The sequence below is a fragment of the Protomyctophum bolini genome (assembly GCF_963924005.1).
Source record: "Protomyctophum bolini genome assembly, chromosome: 7".
Taxonomy (NCBI): Eukaryota; Metazoa; Chordata; class Actinopteri; order Myctophiformes; family Myctophidae; genus Protomyctophum; species Protomyctophum bolini.
The window spans coordinates 27,383,603-27,403,524 of NC_137868.1; the positions used below are offsets into that span (position 1 = coordinate 27,383,603).

At 41.4% G+C, this 19,922-nt stretch overlaps 2 protein-coding genes across 3 annotated transcripts in view; one reads left to right on the forward strand and one right to left on the reverse strand.

Moving 5' to 3' along the window:
• mtbp (MDM2 binding protein) overlaps positions 1–13,037 on the reverse strand; it is a 43,457-nt gene extending 30,420 nt beyond the window's left edge. The window contains exons 1-8 of the mRNA XM_080768024.1: positions 12,832–13,037; positions 12,308–12,391; positions 11,952–12,025; positions 11,651–11,796; positions 9,951–10,009; positions 9,247–9,391; positions 7,488–7,602; positions 4,584–4,688 (exon numbers count right to left, since the gene is read on the reverse strand). Of these exons, the coding sequence (XP_080624150.1) occupies positions 4,584–4,688; positions 7,488–7,602; positions 9,247–9,391; positions 9,951–10,009; positions 11,651–11,796; positions 11,952–12,025; positions 12,308–12,391; positions 12,832–12,901 (798 nt within the window). The 5' untranslated portion in view covers positions 12,902–13,037. The remainder of the gene's footprint in view (positions 1–4,583; positions 4,689–7,487; positions 7,603–9,246; positions 9,392–9,950; positions 10,010–11,650; positions 11,797–11,951; positions 12,026–12,307; positions 12,392–12,831) is intronic.
• Positions 13,038–13,816: 779 nt separating this feature from the next.
• deptor (DEP domain containing MTOR-interacting protein) overlaps positions 13,817–19,922 on the forward strand; it is a 36,114-nt gene continuing 30,008 nt past the window's right edge. For both annotated transcript variants that reach the window (XR_013964395.1, XM_080768674.1), the window contains exons 1-2: positions 13,817–14,169; positions 14,328–14,417. Coding sequence is in view for 1 of the 2 variants with exons in the window: in XM_080768674.1 (XP_080624800.1) it covers positions 14,156–14,169; positions 14,328–14,417 (104 nt within the window). In the remaining variant the exon portion in view is untranslated. The remainder of the gene's footprint in view (positions 14,170–14,327; positions 14,418–19,922) is intronic.

Here is a 19,922-nt window from a genome sequence, read left to right on the forward strand (position 1 = left end):
TAAAACCTGCACACTCCCACAAAAGACATAGACTACATTGCATTCGCCAAAAATGTCTTATTTACTGTTTAAATATTACTTTTCTGAAACACGCTATTCTTGCTCAACCTCAACAGCCTACGTCAGAATCGTCATGTTGGCGTCTACTACGCCAACTACGTTCACTTAATGGGGCCAGTCCTTCACAGTGACACACGCGTTAGATGAACCACGCGACCGGCATGGTTTATACCCCTCAATGTCGTGCCTACTCTACACTGCCATCCCAAGTCCCCTCCCCCTTTCACTGCTCCTGTGTGTGACCTGTGAACTACTCTCTGACTGCACTGTGGCTTGATTTATATGTGCGAGGTTGAAATGTAATGCACATAAATTAATTATAGGTCCAGCAAGCAAATCATGATTGGCTGTTTGTGCTCAATAGGTCACCATCACATTCCGATTTTAGCTGTTGTATTTTGTATGACATTTATTTGGGCCAGTAGTTTCATATCTATCCTTTTTCCGACCAACACAGAACATGCTAACGGTGTTAGCGCGTTAGCATCCATCTTGCTTTTGATTTATATGTGCGAGGTGGAAATGTAATGCACATAAATTAATTATAGGTCCAGCAAGCAAATCATGATTGTCTGTTTGTGCTCAATAGGTCACCATCACATTCCGATTTTAGGTGTTGTGTTTTGGATGACATTTTGACCAGTAGTTTCATATCTATCCTTTTTCCTTTGACCAACACAGACCATGCTAACGGTGTTAGCGCGTTAGCATCACACAGCTTACAGCGTCAGTGTTGCATGAATACTTTCAACCATGACAATGCCGACTACTTTTGCTACACACACTTCCAAAGGATTATGGAGATGTCTTTATATTTTTTTTAAGGTTGAGAAATGAAATAATTATGGTCGTTTCTAATCTCAGCATTTCACAAGAGAAAGACGTGGATGCCTTTCGCTGCGCTGTTGGCGTTGCCATGTCTCATAGAAACAAGTAAATAGGTCTATAAAAATAATCCCAAAACAAGCGCATATAACAGGGGTCTGTAACCTATTTTCAATGAAGTGCCATGTTTTTAATTTCTAGATAGTGAGTCAGCCACAAGCTCACATCACAACAATAATCCATGTAATAATCACAATAACAATACTAATAATAATAATCATAATAATAATAATAACAATAAACTTCTTTGTAAACTCACTCATTTACAAACAAGCTCACATCAGAACAATAATGCATGTAATAATAATAACAATAATAATAATAATCATTATAAGAAAAACAACACTAACAACAGTACAGTACAGTACAGTACAGTACAGTACAGTACAGTAAAGACGTACAGTAAAGTACAGTACAGAGGACAACATTACAGTACAGTGCAATACTAAGGAGTGCAGTACAGTATCCTGCTACCCTAATAGACAGGGGTACATAAGCACATGGCCGTTTATCCAACAGCTTTCTCCCACCGAACCACACTTTCACCACACATCTCTATATGCAAAATAAAACCTGCACACTCCCAGAAAACATATAGACTACATTGCATTCGCCAAAAATGTCTTATTTACTGTTTAAATATTACTTTTGTCAAACACGCTATTATTGCTCAACCTCTACAGCCTACGTCAGAATCGTCATGTTGGCGTCTACTACGCCAACTACGTTCACTTAATGGGGCCAGTCCTTCACAGTGACACACGCGTTAGATCAACCACGCGACCGGGATGGTTTCTACCCCTCAATGTCGTGCCTACTCTACACTGCCATCCGAAGCCCCCTCCCCCTTTCACTGCTCCTTTGTCGCCAACTACGTTCACTTAATGGGGCCAGTCCTTCACAGTGACACACGCGTTAGATGAACCACGCGACCGGGATGGTTTCTACCCCTCAATGTCGTGCCTACTCTACACTGCCATCCCAAGTCCCCTCCCCCTTTCAGCGACTCGAACAGCAGCTCCGTCCGAAAGCCCACAGCACTACTGCACAGCCCCACACATGTCACACACCCAAATGAATCGAATGAATGAATAAGGCGCTTATATCGCTTTTGCTCAGTGGATGGGACATTTACATTAAAAGCAATCGGATGGACGCGTGGATAACGGCATGGTTGTGTGCAATCGGAGGGAAAGCTTCCATAATCCATATAGCTTCCATGCTAGCTGCTTCAGACACAGGGGAGGGAGATGGCCCGGTCTCGAGTGCGAAATAGCGCTTATGCAACAATTACCCTAAAAACACAAACACATCAACTCGATGTCATTGTGAATAAGAATTTCGAGCGACAAAATAATTTTTGGAAGGACACTTTCACCCAGTATGAAGCTATATGTGGTAGCCGTCTGTGTCACACCAAAACTGGTGTCCTATACAATCCTGTAACGATCCTCTCTTGCATCTGGGCTGAGGCACTGCCTGCGAGTTGGCTCCGTCTAATAAGCAAATTTAGAAATTCCTGTTTGAGAGCTAGCTAATTTAAGACATCCGGTTGCCTTCAGAATAAAATAAGGTCATTTAATTCGTTAATTACATAATTATTACATTACATTATTAGTATTATTGTTACATTACAGTTATTGTAAAGACACACATTATGTTCCTGTGTAAAAATAAGTAATTCAATATATCTAAATGGATAAATGCTATTCACTACAGTGCATGGACTTTAAAAAGTGGAAATTATACTTCTGGATTTGCAGGCCTGGCGCCACGGGGGGGGGGGAGGGGTGTTTGCCCCCCTAAATCAACCTCTCTGCCCCCTTACATCAAAAGTGGAAAAAACTCTACAGTTACAGACAAAACAATTACAGGTACATTTCCAGGCATTCAATTAAATTCCCTTGCTTGAAAGGAAGGAAGTAAGGATGCATCTTAATACAGGATCCAGCAGCATCTTAATGATCTCCCATCTACAACTGGAAAAACAACATTCCTCACCTATAGGCCATCCTTGGGGTGGGGAGGGGTGCTAATGTAATTGTTGCAGTGGTCAGGGTGCTTAAGTGGCCAGCTACTGTAACTAGCCAGGGGTGCTAATGTCATTGTGCTGGGTGTGGTCAGGGTGCTTAAGTGGCCAGCTTAGCTAACAATAAGCTTCTTTGTAAACTCACTCATTTACAAACAAGCTCACATCAGAACAATAATGCATGTAATAATAATAACAATAATAATAATAATCATTATAAGAAAAACAACAATAACAACACTAACAACAGTACAGTACAGTACAGTACAGTACAGTACAGTACAGTACAGTACAGTACAGTACAGTACAGTACAGTACAGTAACGACGTACAGTAAAGTACAGTACAGAGGACAACATTACAGTACAGTGCAATACTAAGGAGTGCAGTACAGTACTATAATAATTTATAACCCATCCGTTACTACATGTGCAGGGCACACTACTGAGTTTAAAAACACAGCTGAAACATGAAGTGGAGTCTGTCAACTCCTTCTTCCCATATTGCGCTGCAACGACACTGGGATGAGGCCCCCGAAGGGGGCCGAAATTCTAGTTCCTGTAATAACTGGCGGCCGCACACATGCAGTCCCATTTCCCACACAAAAAACATCTCTTTGATGACTACACACACACACACACAATCACACACCACGTCGGTTATTATACTTTAGGATTATAATAACCGACGTGGTGTGCAATTGGTGATTCTGTGTGCAGATGAAATATGTGCATCATTCATATTTCTACCTACATGTGTGTGCATATATGGGTATATGTACTACTGAAGCATTTTAAATAGCATGTGTGTGTGCTGTGAGAGAGAGAAGATTTCCATGTTTAAATAGTGTCCTAGTATAGATCCCCTATGAGCAGTGACGGCTCCAGACAATTGTGACTGGGGGTGCTGGCTATTTAGAGGGGGGGGGGGGGGGGGTGCACGCATTCAGTGGACACCATATTGGACAATAATTCCCTCAGTGCATCTCCAGTGTGCTTGTATTGTTATGGTCATTAATCTACATCACAAAACTCATTATCGCTCTAAGCCCCCCCCCCCCCACACACACACACACACACTACTATAGCTACTATACACACTACTATAGCTACTTTAAGTGATATTACTAGTTGGTGAAAAAAGGTGTTATTTTTAAATAGAAATGTGTGCTCTTCCGAGTGCAGATCTCCGCCAGCCAGGCCATGTTGCCTAACATTAACATTAGATCCATACGGATTCTGTTGAATAGGAATGAGATTTGATCAATCAATGAAATTACGTTGCTGTGCCTCGTGTCAAAATGCACATCGTGCACTCTGCGTTAATGAGCCTAATGTCAGTGGACATGACAATGAATGGACAGGCAAAAAAGGAGAACTTCCTAAATTATTATTATTAATTATGCATTATTTCACCCATCTGCTATTAATCCGAATGTATGACCTGCTCAATCTGCTGATTAATTGCGGTGTCTGCGAATATTCATGTGCACATCTCTAGTGCACATGAAGAGTGCACAATTTGGTTCTTAGTTGTTGACATATTTTTCTGCATTGTAGCCAGGCTGTGAGAAATGGATGCAAGGAAATAATGAAGGACTTAAGACTCACCTCAGAGTGCAGTTTGAGGTCTGTAGTGTTGTTGTGGGTTCTCAGGAGACTAGGGCCGTCCGTAGAACAGAGAGAGAAGCCTTCGAATTGCAGTTCTGACACACACTGAGGCACGAGTATGGCCAAGTGCACGCACACGCACACACACACACACACACACACACACACACACACACACACACACACACACACACACACACACACACACACACACACACACACACACGTGTGGAGCATTTTACACATTTTATTTAAACACAATTCAACACATATTCTTCAGTTAATACTATTAGCCAACAGCTGTTATTCCGCAGATCGCCTATAGTGCCTTTTGTAAGAAATGTTGGATGCACACAGTAAGGTTACTTGTTATGCCACACACACACACAGACACACCCACACACCACTCATTATATGATATACACACACGTGTACAAGCTCTGGAGAGGCATTGAGCGTTCTCAGGCAACCTACATCCATTTGGGAATTCTCCTTTATTCCATCACTTCCCCACTGTGAAGCCTTGAACTGACAGCCTGTTTCCTCTCAAAGCAGGAGGAACTTGCGAAAGGTCACTTTACTGAAGGAGAACTTCTGTGCTTGCCTAAGCAGCATCCTCAAAGCATGACCGTGAGAGTATGAGTGGTTGGAGGCATTTATTTACCACTTAACCATGCAGTGGAGTTGATTGCAAAGTTTGCAACGATTCGTCTTCTTATTTTATTCTGTGTAGTGTACACAGTAACATTCTCAGCATGAGGGTGTACAAATTGATCGAGACATGAATGTTAGAGAAGATCGAGACTAGATAAGACAGGAGAAGATTTATTATCCAACCATACATTTACCTTTGGTGCCACAGTGGTAGTTTAAATACAGAAGCACATGTTGATGCTGCATACTTTCTATTAAGACATTATGCTGGACGTACCACAAGATGGACACTGTCCCTAAGCATTTAATTAAGTTAAATTAAGATAAAATTTTATTAAATGAAGGGAAACTGGAAATATTGGAGTGGTAATTTATTTCATCAACAGGCCTCAGCCAGTAATAGGGCCGAGTGATGCAGTGTATTTTTACGACATGTCTTCTAGGAGACAAGCCATCTAGAGACAAGCTGTCTATGTCTATGTTCTACGTGCTCTGTCTATGTTGCCGGTGCGTCTGTCCGTGGCTAATCTTAAAAAATTGTAGTTCAATCATTCAATCAGCAGCAAATGTTATGCACACTGTTTTTACACCATTGATATGTTATATAATACTGTATGCACCCCCCCGCCATAGGGTGGCCGAGGTGGCGATCGCCGGCCGTCGCCCCGGTTGGCTTGTCGGCCTCCCGTTCGAGGTTCTTTTTTCCGTTAATTTGCCGTTCGGCACGTTTTTAATATTAATATTATGAGAACTTAAAGGGAAACTTCTAAATGTTAATGACATTTAGAAGTTTTAGAACACTTTCCTGGGGGTCTTTATGTGTGTAATATGTGGCTAGATTTGAGCAGTGAGCCCAGTGTCTCAAAACGGCTGGCCTGTGTTAATTGGTCAGATGGGTAGGCCGCGAATGCTTTCAATATTTTCAAGTGCGCCCTGATCAAGAAAAGGTTGAGAACCACTGTTCTACTTCCCTGGAAGTGAGGTGTAGCGCTACACCTACAGTTAGCTCTCAATAGTTACCCAAGCCGTAATACTCATACGCTGAATTGGCAGTGCCTGGGATTGCACCTAGAATCTTGCGATTCATACGGATGCCAAGCCATATTAAACAGCCTTTTTTTACGCCATGGTTCTGTAGGAGGCAAGATGCGTCGGTCTGTCTGTCTCTGCATCATGTTTGTCTTTCCAGGGCTAATCTCACAAACCGCTCGCTGAACCCAAATTTCAGACCATGAGATAGTGTACTTCTACACATATTTTTCCTGCCGTGCACGCAGGCACACAACACAACACAACACACACAGTACCTGACCTGTATGTATATATGCCAATGATGGCGCCAAACACCATTCAAATGCTGCCAACTCCCCCTGAGCCACAACAACTAGGTCTGGGTCAGGTCAATCAGAGCCAGGTGAGAGTAGGAACAAAGACTGCTTGGTAGACACAGAGCTTTGCCTTCTGGCTCAACTCTTTTTTCGTCACAAAAGTGCGGTACAGCAATATCCCCCTGCCGCTCCGATTCTCTGGCTGATCTCCTTCCCCATCCTCCCCTCACTTGTGAAAAAGTGCCCGAGATACTTGAACTCCTTCACCTGGGGTAATGCCTCATTCTCTACCCGAACTGAACAAACCACCGGTGACCGGTTTCCTGCTGAGAACCATGGCCTCAGATTTGGAGACGCTGATCCTCATCCCAGCCGCTGTACGCTTGGCTGCAAACTGGTCTAGTGAGAGCTGAAGGTCTTGGACCGATGGTCCAATTTATATATACTGTAGTTACTGTACTGTACTGTGCTCTCAGTATACTGTATTGTAGTGTACTCACTGTACTGTGCCCTCTACTGTACTTTGATGTAAACAATCTTCAAGAAATGACAGAGTTACCGTGTGGGGGGTCCCCGGAACATCCAGAACCGTGCCCAGGGCTCATACTGTAGTGTACTCTGTGCTGTACTCTACTGGCCACTTTAGGTGTTGCAGCTGTCCGTGCTTCGACAGACACGTAGGCACATAGGGACACACATAGCTGCGTAATGGAGTGGAGGCACCGCTCAAAAACACACGTTATTTTCTTTAGCTTGAAGTTCTCTACATTATTGGCATCACAGACAGTCTGCTTTCTTAGGGCATACCGAAAATCACTGATACTCTCCAACATGTATTAACAGTCTTGTCTTTGACTCTTTTAATTGTCTATTTTCAACTCTGGCACACATACACATCGGCTCTATATTTTGATGTCCTTACCTTTTTCTCCCTGATAAGTAGTCCTCCTCTCCACACCTCCCTGTGGTTGATACAGCTGTCCATTTCAGCAGACTCCATCACATTAGCGCTTAGGTAGGACGCGACTTTCTGCCACCTGGACAAAAGATTACAGAGGGTCACCTGATCACCAATACCATGCTGATACAGAGGGAAATTATTGATTTAACGCAGTTGTGATATCACCAACATATTCTACATATTATGTAGATTATGACCTGGGTATTCGTTTTCCAACCAAGGGCCGGTATACAAATGTGATGCAGCTGAGGCTGAGGTGGTGTACTGAGAGTTAGGACAAATATGTGGGCGATAGTTTGTTCTCCATAATATACCTATATGTCCTTATTTATTCCGTAACTATCATTTTTGAGTGGTGCAACCACGCAATGTCCGTGTTTTATTTTTATTAATCAAATAATTGAGAATGACATTGTACTTAGAATGTATAATTTACTAAATCAATTGATTAACCGCTTAAGACCTATTTTAAACTTGGTTTCACAACTCTCTAGGTTGTCCTTGGGTGAGCCCTCCCTCAGCGCCTCCAGTCATCTCAGATCCTCCTTGCATCTGGCTAGCTCGTCAGTACTTTCTGCTCATTCATCTTTCCTTAGTACATCCACATAGGTGGCTGAGGGACACACCCGTGAGGGACGCCCCCCATACAAATGTTGTTAATGCAACACCAAACCGTATTGCAGAAAAATAGCAACAATAGGTGATTTACAAGCTCACAATGTGCCGCGATGCAACACATTGTGAGCTAGTAGAACATCTGTCATTTTGATCACGTTTTTTTTTTATTAAACTCACCAATTGTATAATCGATTAAATCAATTAGTTCAATTAAATAGCACCCATAATTTACTCACAAATACAATGATAAAATAGCAGATGAACAATGCAGCAACTGTGGGTTCAATGTTTATGTTATGCGGCAAGGTCACCAATGGTGACAGTTCCGCACATGGTGGCACTTTAACTTGCACTGATTGGTCGGCTATACAATTAGCCCAAGCTATTAACAGTACCCTCTCAGACCTTTTATCACTTCATTCACCCAGGGCAGACACTGGCTCTGCCATAATCTAAAGTGTGTTATTTCATAGAAATGTTGTGTTTTAGATTAAAGAATTAAGAATGAAAGTGTCCTTAAAAATAAAATTATCTCCATTGAATTGTACATAGAAGGTCAGGGTTTCACACAGTGATTAGTTAGAAGTTATAACATTATACAGTATGTTTATATCATTGTATATTTAATGGGAGATTAACATTTACTCTTATACAACTCTACAGTTCCCCCTAATGGCAAAACTTAATCTACACAGGCTACGTGTGCCCGGTGCTGGAATATGCAGTCCCAGTCTGGCACAGTTCCTTGACTGCCAGCCAGACTACAAGTCTGGAAAGAGTCCAAAAACAGGCTTGCAGAATCATTCTTGGCCGGATATATGTGCAGACTTTTAAATGGTTTTACACCATTTGGATTTTTAGATAGGCTATTGCATTTTAGATTTGTGTTTTTTAATGGCACCTCTGTCTTTTAAAACCTGTGATCATGCTGAAAGTTGAATAAACAAATAAACATGCATAATACAGGTGGGGCTGAGGAGCGCAATAGTATACTTTTTGTCAGAGGTTGTGAAACTGCAGTTTTAGAAATACATGTCAGGATACATTTTGATGTCTACGTTTATCGAGGACAGAATATATGTGTGCCGGTATGGCTCCTTACCCATTAGCATATTGTGTAATAACGGACATCTTGGCAGCGTGCCAGCAGAACATGTGTTTGAGGGCTCCCATCAGAGGCAGCAGATCTTTCAAACCAGGAGAGTTCTCAGTACAGCCCAGCACCAGCACATCCAACAGGGCTTTACCTGGGAAGACCATGAGAGAAGCAACATCAGCGCACAACTACTACTTATAGACTATTTTAGCTAATAAAGAATTACATTATTTTCCCCCAAAATAGGGATGCCAGGGGTAATGGTGTTAAATATCTATCTCTCTCTATTCAGAATTTCGGCATTTAGCAGATGCTCTTAATCTAGGGCAGAGCAATTTATAATAAGCAAGAACAACACATGGATGCATAGAAAGAGTCACTAAGAATCATGAGCAAGCTACATGTATATGTCACTGCCTACCCAGGCAAATCATACGTCTTTGTTTGCTACAGAGATTATTGTCCAATTTATTCAAAATACAGTGTCGGGTTGGTCTAAGAATATCTCATCCCCACAGCACTCATGTTATTGTTATAATGTTCTATGTCCACTAGGTGGAGCCAGGTAGCAACTGACTAAAATAAACTACACAAAAGTTCTACAAAATAAAATAAAAACATAAATTTGCAAGAATGTGTGCTAGTAATCTGACATCTGACATTTGACCTGAAAATAGTTTGAGCACAGGTTTTGTTCTATTGTGCTGTACCTGGAGGTGGTAGTTTGTCTGACAACTGGTGTAGTCCCTCTGCCGCCTCCTCAAACAACCTGTTTGACAAAGAAACATAATGCAACAGTTTAACAATGGTTGGTTACCATGGCATCTTCACTAATATACTTTTGCACATACATACAACATACAAAGAAAAACGTACACCCGTGTGAAGCGAGGGGCGCTAATATATTAAAGTCTAACTCATGTTGATTAGGAGATGTAAAACAAACGGTGCAAACACAAACATGAAACGCCATTAACAATAAAGAAACAATATAACGTAAATGACACATGAAACTTTCCCTTCATTGTCAATGTGCTTAGAAAACAAACATTGAACTAAAGACAAACATTAAACCTGTGTATAGGAGGGGCTAGCGCCCCTCAAAAACAGTTCTCAGGTATAATTCAAGCATTAAAATAGAGAAGATAAATAATTTAAGTTATTGCACTACATCTTAAATCATAGTAACTATATACACTCATGGAGAAATCACACGTGTGTGAAGTGAGGGGTGGCAACTGTATTTATATCGGCCACATGACGTCTTACGTTGTCACTTAGTGCCCTAAACAAACATTAAAGTCCATAGACTTGGCTGACAAACGATTTATGTCATAAGTGCTCTAAACAAACATTGTAATATCCTTAAAGTCCATAGACTTGGCCGGCAAACGGTTTACATAATAACAAAGATTTAAAATCCCATAGACTTGGCTGCCATATGACGTAATCTTCAAACACATTCCATTGGAGGGGATAATGAATATAGTATTTTGGGATCCATATGGGAAGGTCATAGCTCCCATGTGGATCTCGGACTTTACATATGTGGCCAGCCTGTGAACTTAAGTCAGTCGACCATGTATGAAGTATGGAGTTCAAATTTGGGCAAGGGATCATCAGGCCAACACAAGTAGCATGCTCAAGTATAAAACTTTTGAAGAAAGGAAGTATTTCTTTGGCCTACTGGAAGCGTAAACCCACAGGATGTTTAGCAATTTTCTGTCCAGCGCTTTGTGAGATTAGCTCCGGACACACACACACACCAACACACAGGCGAGGCTCTGCAGAAGGCTAGCCGTCTATAAGAGGGTCAGTCTACTCTGTTAGTAGTAGGCGTGTCTGTGTGAACGTAGTGCCTCCACTAATTATGTATCACATTTATACTTTTTGAAATACTTAACATTTAGTTATAATAACTGAAGCCACTGGGGCTTGCATTTGGCACCAACCTTGCTCAAATTTGAAATATGTAAGTCATAGAGAAGACATAGACATCTGCTGCACATACTTGCTACATTAATTAAGTCTGAGATCCATATTAGATCACCATACACAATTTTGCTTTTCAAAATGAACACTACTAAGCATTTACAACGGCAGATGTACCATAATATGATAATAACAACGATAATATTGTCTGTTTAAAACTAAACAGACAAAAATATGGGAAAAACGTTTTTTCCTATACTGACAAATATTATATTTATCAATATAAGAGGAATTTATTCTGAATTTATTCATGTTTTCACATATTGCCAACCTTTTCTTGTGAAAATGTGAACCCTACTTTGAGATTGTCATCTCAAAGTAGGATGTTACAGTTCACAACATACAGTAGGTCTACACTTATGCGCAATATCTTCATTAATAAACATTCAGATAAAAAGCACACGCATAGGACACTCACTCCGTCAGTGTTGGCTGGTCATCATGTTCCTGTCCCTCTTGATTGCTCAGAGATTGTAAACATGACTCCATAACATTAGGGCTGGCATCTTCACGGTCAACCTTTTGGACGTCTCCATCAAGCTCCTCCCAGTCTGGGCTACAAAACTATGATCAATAGTTAAGACACATTCATTCTCTGCTGAGAAAAAAAATAATCTAGCTCTTTTTCAAATTATCAAATGATGCTCCAGAATTAAAAATGTTTGAAAGAAATGTTTATAACAGTGATGAATAGTACTAAATGTCTTAGAACATCTTACTTGGGCTGCTCCCTGACAGGCCTGGATGGCAAAATACCACTTCTGCACTGATGGACTGCCACTCAGAGAACAAGCTGGTAAAACATAATTATGATTATCAATAAGAACATGGGGGTGAGATTAGCCCTACTTAAAAAAGAATGTTTGACATGTTTTAACATAATAGCCTATGTCATGATAATAATTGCCATTAGCTCAGATAATTGCCATCTGGCGATTATGTAATAATTGTGACAGTCCTAGGAACACTGCAGATAAAGTCAAAGCATGGATAGTCGACTTGTTAGTTATGATGAGAACTGATAGAAGAGTTAAAGTTATTATCAAGGCTATGGAGTCATCACACATTATCATACCTGGGAATACAGACGCAGCTCTTGTTGATTGCTGACAGGATATGTAGTGGAGTCTTTCAAAAATCTGCTTGGCTGGCTCCAGAGCTGAGATCAAGGACAGTTATGACGTTTAACTTATGACTGAAAACAATAATTGTATAACTGTATTCATTAGCATCTTTCAAAGTCCACTCCACTGTGTGTTGATTTGTATCTATTTATTCATGTTTACATTTTCAATGGATAAACTATATAACATGTGTTTATTGTTCAGTGTTTTACTTTACAAAGACGAACAGCTTGTTTAGTCTTTAATATAATTATGATGATCTTATTTTTCAGCGTGTTGTGAATGTGTTCTCTCTCTCTCTCTCTCTCTCTCTCTCTCTCTCTCTCTCAGAATGTTTACAATTAAACAGGTGGCAACTCGAGATATTCTTCTTATTCTTTACAAAAAGTTGTGATTGTGAGGTACGTGTTGTGCCTTGTGGTAGAGTTGTAGCTGTTAGCTTTACCATTAGCCCGAATAGGGAAAGAAAGCTTACTTTTAAAATCCTCTTTGGGGTCGTTTTCTTCTTTCTGGTTAAAATATACAACCAACACGTATCGGTCCATCTCTTTAGGTCGTTATATCACCGTATTACGATATGGATAAAATAATATCAAATGAAAGTTATCCTGTTCGCAGTTCGCACTCTTGTCAAATTTCCCGGTAGCAACAGTGATCTATAAAATGACGAAACAAACTTCCGTTTGAGAGTAGTTCTCACATTTCACAATAAAATATTATAGCGTTTTAGCGTTTTAACATAATATACAGCCAAGCCAAGGGACCATTATTTTGGTAAATGTGCGCTTCAGATAAAAACAGGAAATACAGTAATATAATGGTAGTCTACTCTACAGCCGTCTACAGCCTCGCCTCCGCCCATGCCCCTCCCCCACTCTCCACAAGAATAATTTTGACAAAAGATATTGAACATGTATGTAGTGCGGTGATACTTTAGCGGAATAGTTGTCCACCATGCACTGACTCGCTGTTGGAGTTGGTGTTTTTAATTCTGTAAAGTTGAGCATGTTGCAGATCGGTCATCATTTCCACTCACTCAGCCTGAATTTTCATTTCGTTTCACTTCATTATTCATTATTTTTTAATGAATCGCTCTTGTCCATGGCAGTGTATATTTATTTCATGGTAGCGATTCAGGGCTGGAGGCGGAGCCATGCAGGCTAGCATCCCGCAGCAAATAGTGTCTGTACTCTGTATAAAACCAACGTCTGCCAGAGCAGCCTGAGCATACAGTATGTCTCGTCTATAATGAGCCTGAGCCTCGGAGACCACAGGCGTGTCGTTTTACTGCCATAGCATTTCTGACTGTAACCGTAACTGTATGAATAATCAAACTCATCCAATAATATTTCGGCCTCGCCCCCGAGTTAACGCCCCCAGTGACGTCAAGAGAATCGGCAGGCGGCACCGTGGACGAAAGCGAAGCGTGTGTGTGTGTGTGTGTGTGTGTGTGTGTGTAGTAGTAGACTAGTAGTTAGCTCGTGTGTTATGAAAAACAAACACTTGTAGGAAACTGATTGTACATAGAACAGTATATCTCTAAACTTCTTAAACCATCAGTCATCATCTTCTGTCTAAAAAGTGGAATTCTGCAATACAGAGAGGATGTATGATTAGTTTACTTTAGGCCGAACTGCATGGCGGTGTGCACGTTTTGTCTGGGATAAGGATTCAAGAGACATTGAACGGATTCTTTGGCTGCTGTGGAGCTGACGAATCTTGGCTGTCATTTCTCAGTGCGTGCATTATTTCATTCATTTGCTGGAATGGAATAATCCAGCAAATAATTATTGTCTTCTATGGTGCTTGCAGGGTAAGCATTCAGTGTGTCTCTGTTTGCATCATTTTGTGCAGGATTTTCACAAAACGTTTCAGCATTGTGTTAATGTTTTTACTTCTCTGCAGTATTTGTTTTGTTAAATGATTAATTTCTTAAACGGTTAATTTCGTCTCTTTTGCCCATGAATGAAGAGAGATGGACGGGATCGGTAATACGATGCAGAAGAAGGCTGCTGAGTTGGAGCGCATGGCCGAGGTTCTCATATCGGGAGAACAGCTGAGGTAGGGTCGGACCAACCATGGCACCGTTATCAGCCTGCCCTGTGCATGCATGCTCTCCATTTCAATTATTTGATGCTTATAACTGTCATGCTCGCCTCGTGTTCGGGGGCATGCTCGTTCTGACAATATTGTCGAGATGTCTGTCAGCTAGCGAGTGTGTGTGTGTGTGTGTGTGTGTGTGTGTGCGTGCGTGCGTGCGTGCGAACTGTGAACATACCGTAATTTGGTTTTATAGCTGCTTCTAGTAACAACCAGCTGTGGATGACGCATTTCGTTGAACAGTATAGGCTACTTTGTGTCCTTGTTTGGTTTTGTCTTGCACCAGATTGCGAAAGCATAAACAATCTGGAAATGTCAGCGTGCACATTTATCTACTTCAATTATACATTTGAAACGTGCACTTGACCTGGAATCGAATGTCAACTGGCATGCACTGATTGACTAATTTGACTTGGAATTGGGCGAGCTGCACAGAATGCAATGCATGCATGCATCGAGTTCCAGGCATCAGCCTCACTGCAGCATACAGTCAAACAAAGCCATACATGTACAAGTACTGTACCCTCCCCATTCTCACCACTGCTGCTCACTCACATACTTCCTGCAGCCTGCTCAATCTGAAGCCAGCTAGGTCTATGAGCCAGCTGCCAGCGGTTGCACAATAGATTTCATATTAAGGAGGCTGTAGATAAGTAATTCTCAACCGTTTTATATGTTTGATATGCATTTAAGCCACTGCCACTTTTTTAATCTATGGGATCCCATTCTATTCTATCTTATATACAAGTGAAAAGGTGTACCCATACTCATTCTTCATGCTCTATCTCCGACCGAACCACACTTTTACCACACATCTCTATATGCAAAATAAATTCGCCACCCTCCCCGAACTGACATAGCCTATTTTTTAGCCGTTCAAGTTTCTTATTTACTCTGCAAATATTACTTTTATGAAAATCACGATCGAGCCAGCAGATAAACGGGTGCCACAACACGCCGAGAAACAAGGAATTTAACCACGCTACTTGCATACACTGCAACTCGCTTACAATTCGCAAACCTGGCAACACTGCCTGCCTCTTACGTCACCAGCTCTGCTCCTCCTGGCCTCCGTAGTCCGTCGCGCTCACAATCTGTCGCAGCCATCTTGCTTTTCTTTTGGATGGGCGAGTGGACATTTAATGCTAATAAATTAATTATAGGTCCAGCAAGCAAATCATGATGGTCTGATTGTGCTCAATAGGTCACAATAACATTCCGAAATTAGGTGTTGTGTTTTGTATGGCATTTTCCCCAGTAGTAGTTGCATATCTATCTCAGCTTTTGCCTGATAGCACACATGCTAACGTCAGCAGCCATAGCAACATACAGTGTGCGCAGACATAACATGAGTTGTTTACAACACAAACACACGGCCTTTTCACCACGCAATACACACAACAGCTCGGGAGTTATTAAACCGAACGTGGACGCTGTTTCAGTGTTACATTTGCTGCGCATATCGGAATAATTGTAACGGCATGCATGATAAATGTAACAACGCTAAAAAACACCATTAAACATATCGTTTTCACCTTAAAGCTATTACATTTCATTGAAGCAACTCCTTAGCATTGTTTTCATACCATGGATGTGATAAGATAATGTATCAAACATAAGGGAAATATTAAATAGGATCGGGTGTACCAGTTTGGCCATTTCTTTTTTTTCAATGGGGCAATACATTGATTAAACAAACGTTTGATTGATTGAGTTGTACAACGTTATACAACCCTAAACTAATTTTAGAATACACTACACAATACAATACAATTTTAGAACATATTTTGCACGTTCCATTTTTTTACTCAGCGATCCCTTTAGCTACACATGTAATATTTCCAGGCAACGGACCTACACATGTCAGCTACCATAAACCACTTCAAGTTATTAGGACGAAATAACTGACAGGAGTGACGGTGCTGTGCTGTGAGTAAACTAATAGGGGAGAGCCGCCAAGGATGTAACATTTTGCACGTTTCATTCTTTTACTCAGAGATCCGTTTAGCTACACATGTAATATTTTCAGGCAACGGACCTACACATGTCAGCTACCATAAACCACTTCAAGTTATATTTTTGATAAAACAGGTCGGGAGTTATTCAACCGAACGTGGACGCTGTTTCAGTGTTACATTTGCTGCGCATATCGGATCAATTGTAACGGCATGCATGATAAATGTAACAACGCTAAAAAACACCATTAAACATATCGTTCTCAGCTTAAAGCAATTACATTTCATTGAAGCAACTCCTTAGCATTGTTTTTATACCATGGATGTGATAAGAAAATGTATCAAACATAAGGGAAATATTAAATAGTATCGGGTGTACCAGTACCAGTTTGGCCATTTCTTTTTTTTCAATGGGGCAATACATTGATTAAACAAACGTTTGATTGATTGAGTTGTACAACGTTATACAACCCTAAACTAATTTCAGAATACACTACACGATACAATACCATTTCAGAACATATAATATTGGCCAATATGTCAAATATGTAAATATTACATATAATGGCATTGAATGGAAGCGGACCATTTGTAACACATGTTACAAATGACCCGCTTTTGCAAGTTTTCTTTGCAGTTGCTTACAGACCAGAATGAACGTGAATTCCGTCTAAACACGATGCAAACTAATGAAGAACATAAGCATGAACACATCCATGTGGATTTTTATTCACCAACACCAAAGACAAAAATTGTACCACACATATACTCCAGGTGTAAAATTAGACGCATTTTGAAGGTAAACACTTCAAACTTCAAACTCCTGGCCACGTAGAGTACGTTGCTGTACACATACTGACGCGATGGCGTCATGGTGGCGTTGACCAATCAAGATATAACGTCCATGTTACAACCGTGAAGCGTTACAACCTTGGCGGCTCTCCCCTACATTTGTTACTAACATTAGGTTGTGGCGAAGTAGACACGTGGCCAGCAGATACTGTGTTTTGGACAAACAGGCTAGGTATTGGTGTTGATTTGGGTCAACTGGACAAACAGCGTGGTGTTGTTTTGTGTCTGTGTTTGTGTTGGAGCGCCTCAGTGTGGCCGTACAGGTCATGTGCAACCTCTTCCACAGAGAGATGGAGACACTAAATCTCAGCTGGACAAACATGTTTGCATGCATGCATCGCTGCCTTGCATGCTGTGTGCTACTGTTGAGTCTGTCACTTACTTTGACTGATTTATGGCATTGTCTTTCTGTTAAAATCCAACTATGTTAATTTAAGAACTCTGGGCATATAGGTCATTGTTTATTCACTGTGCACACGTGTAGCCTATTGTATGTCAGACTGTATGTCTGTCCCACAGTCACAATCCTTTAGTACTTAGGCTGTGGAAATATTCAGGACAAAACAATGGTACATTTCCAATAACCCATTCGTTACTACATGTGGAGTCAACTCCCGCCATTTATTTCTTCCCATAGTGCGTGGCAAAGTCGCTCTGGGATGAGTGCGCGCGTAGCGCGCACGAAATTCTAGTAATATAAAATCCTAAATGTGGCCTAAATGTGGCATACAAATATGTACCTGCAATTGCATAAGGTTCCATTTACTGTATATCACAGAGTTATAAAGGCTGCTTTGGTTCAGAAATATCAATTATTTAGCTGGCGACCCCCAGGGGGTATACCACACATTGAGAACGACTACTACAGTAGATGATGTTGCTTGTAGGCAGCAGTTTGTGTAACGTGCTTTATACCTCTACTAGCCTGCTAACTTAAAGCATAGTATGATGGCTAGTTGGCTACAAAGATGATACACACCCAGAACAAGTGTGCTCCATCTACCCATGTAACTACAGCATACATAGTCATATTCCCATGGCTGGGCCACAATCTTCATTAACTATTGGTTAATGTAATCATGTACAATATAGATCATGGCACGTGTTTCATGAAACTGTATGCCTAACCAGTAACCATACAGTTTGTACTGCATCTGATCATGTCTGGACATGTAGTGTGGTTTGTTCAAATGTACATTCTCTTTGAGAAATCACACAGGAGAAAATACACGCGCGCGCGCGCGCGCACACACACACACACACACACACACACACACACTGTGTCCCTGGCATATTATGATGCCAGCTGGCAGAGTGTGACTGGTATCATGAAGGAGTGTTTGGTTGGGGTGAGTGACCTAGTGTACTCTGCTCCTTAGACGGTACGATCTGACAAGCCTGCCTTTCTGGAGGGGTAACTGCTGATTTGAATAAAAGCTGCAGCATGTGTTGTGAATAATTCTATCCCTGTTCACCATTATCTCCATCTCTCAGATGGAGATAATGGTGCCATTATTTACTATGAAATCGTACATTTAGTCACTCAAAATCCCCTGTCAATTCAAACTCTAGACGGGCCTGCCCCAAAGTTAATTGTGCAGCTGCGCACGGCAGTCGGCGAAAACTAGAGTTCTCATCAGGCCCACCCGTCCATTCAAACCCTAGATGGGACCTCCAAAAGTTATTAGTGCAGCCGCACCCGGCAGCCGGAGAAAACTAGAGTTCTCAACAGGCCAGAAAATGTAGGCCCGGCCCTACCTGGGCTCTCATCAAACCCTGTACACTCAAGAGAATGTCCCCGCTACCACCCTTAGATCTCCATATATGGAGCTGACCTGTTCTGACATTCCATGTTGATCTGACCTCATCAAACCCTGTATACTCAAGACATGCTTCTATGGCCCAGGCGGTGGCGTAACCGTCTGGGCACCCGACTGGTGATCCAGTCGCAGTGTGCCGCGGGTTCGACTCCCGAGCCCGACACGGCCTTTACTGCATGTCATCCCCCCATCTCTCTCCCATTTCCTATCAGCCTACTGTCTGTCCCTTCAAAAACCAATAAAAGGCGTAAGCCGCAAAAAAATATCTTAAAAAAAAAAGAAAAAGACATGCTTCTATGGCCAGTACAGAAGCCTGATAAATAAACATGAAGATATGTGAATTCACACGACCGGGATGGTTTACCAGGCTAACCTGACCTTATATTGCACAGTGAAACAAATACTGTCAGCACATGTATCAAACAAAGCACATTATGCCAATGTCTAATATTACAAAACCTAACTAACACAGAAAGAATAAATAAAGTCACTTCCTGTAAACATTTGAAGCTCCTGATCCAAATCAGTGGATCCACTCTGGATCTCCTGATTCTTTTAGCAGATCCATCTGAGGCTAAATGAAAGAACTAATACCCCCTTTGCTTGCTGTAAGGGATGTCTATTTTGGTAGTACCATCTACAGTACCATGTGGTCGGTCTTGGATCATGGAAGGGTGGTATGTGGTGTCTACTCTGGGCAGGGTGGTATGTGGAGTCCGGGCAGGGTTGTGTGTGGGGAATACTCTGGGCAGGGTGGTGTGTGGGGTCTGGGTAGTTGTGTGTTTGTTCTCAGCATATGTGTCATTATAAACCATTGTGATGCTAGCTAGCTACTGTAT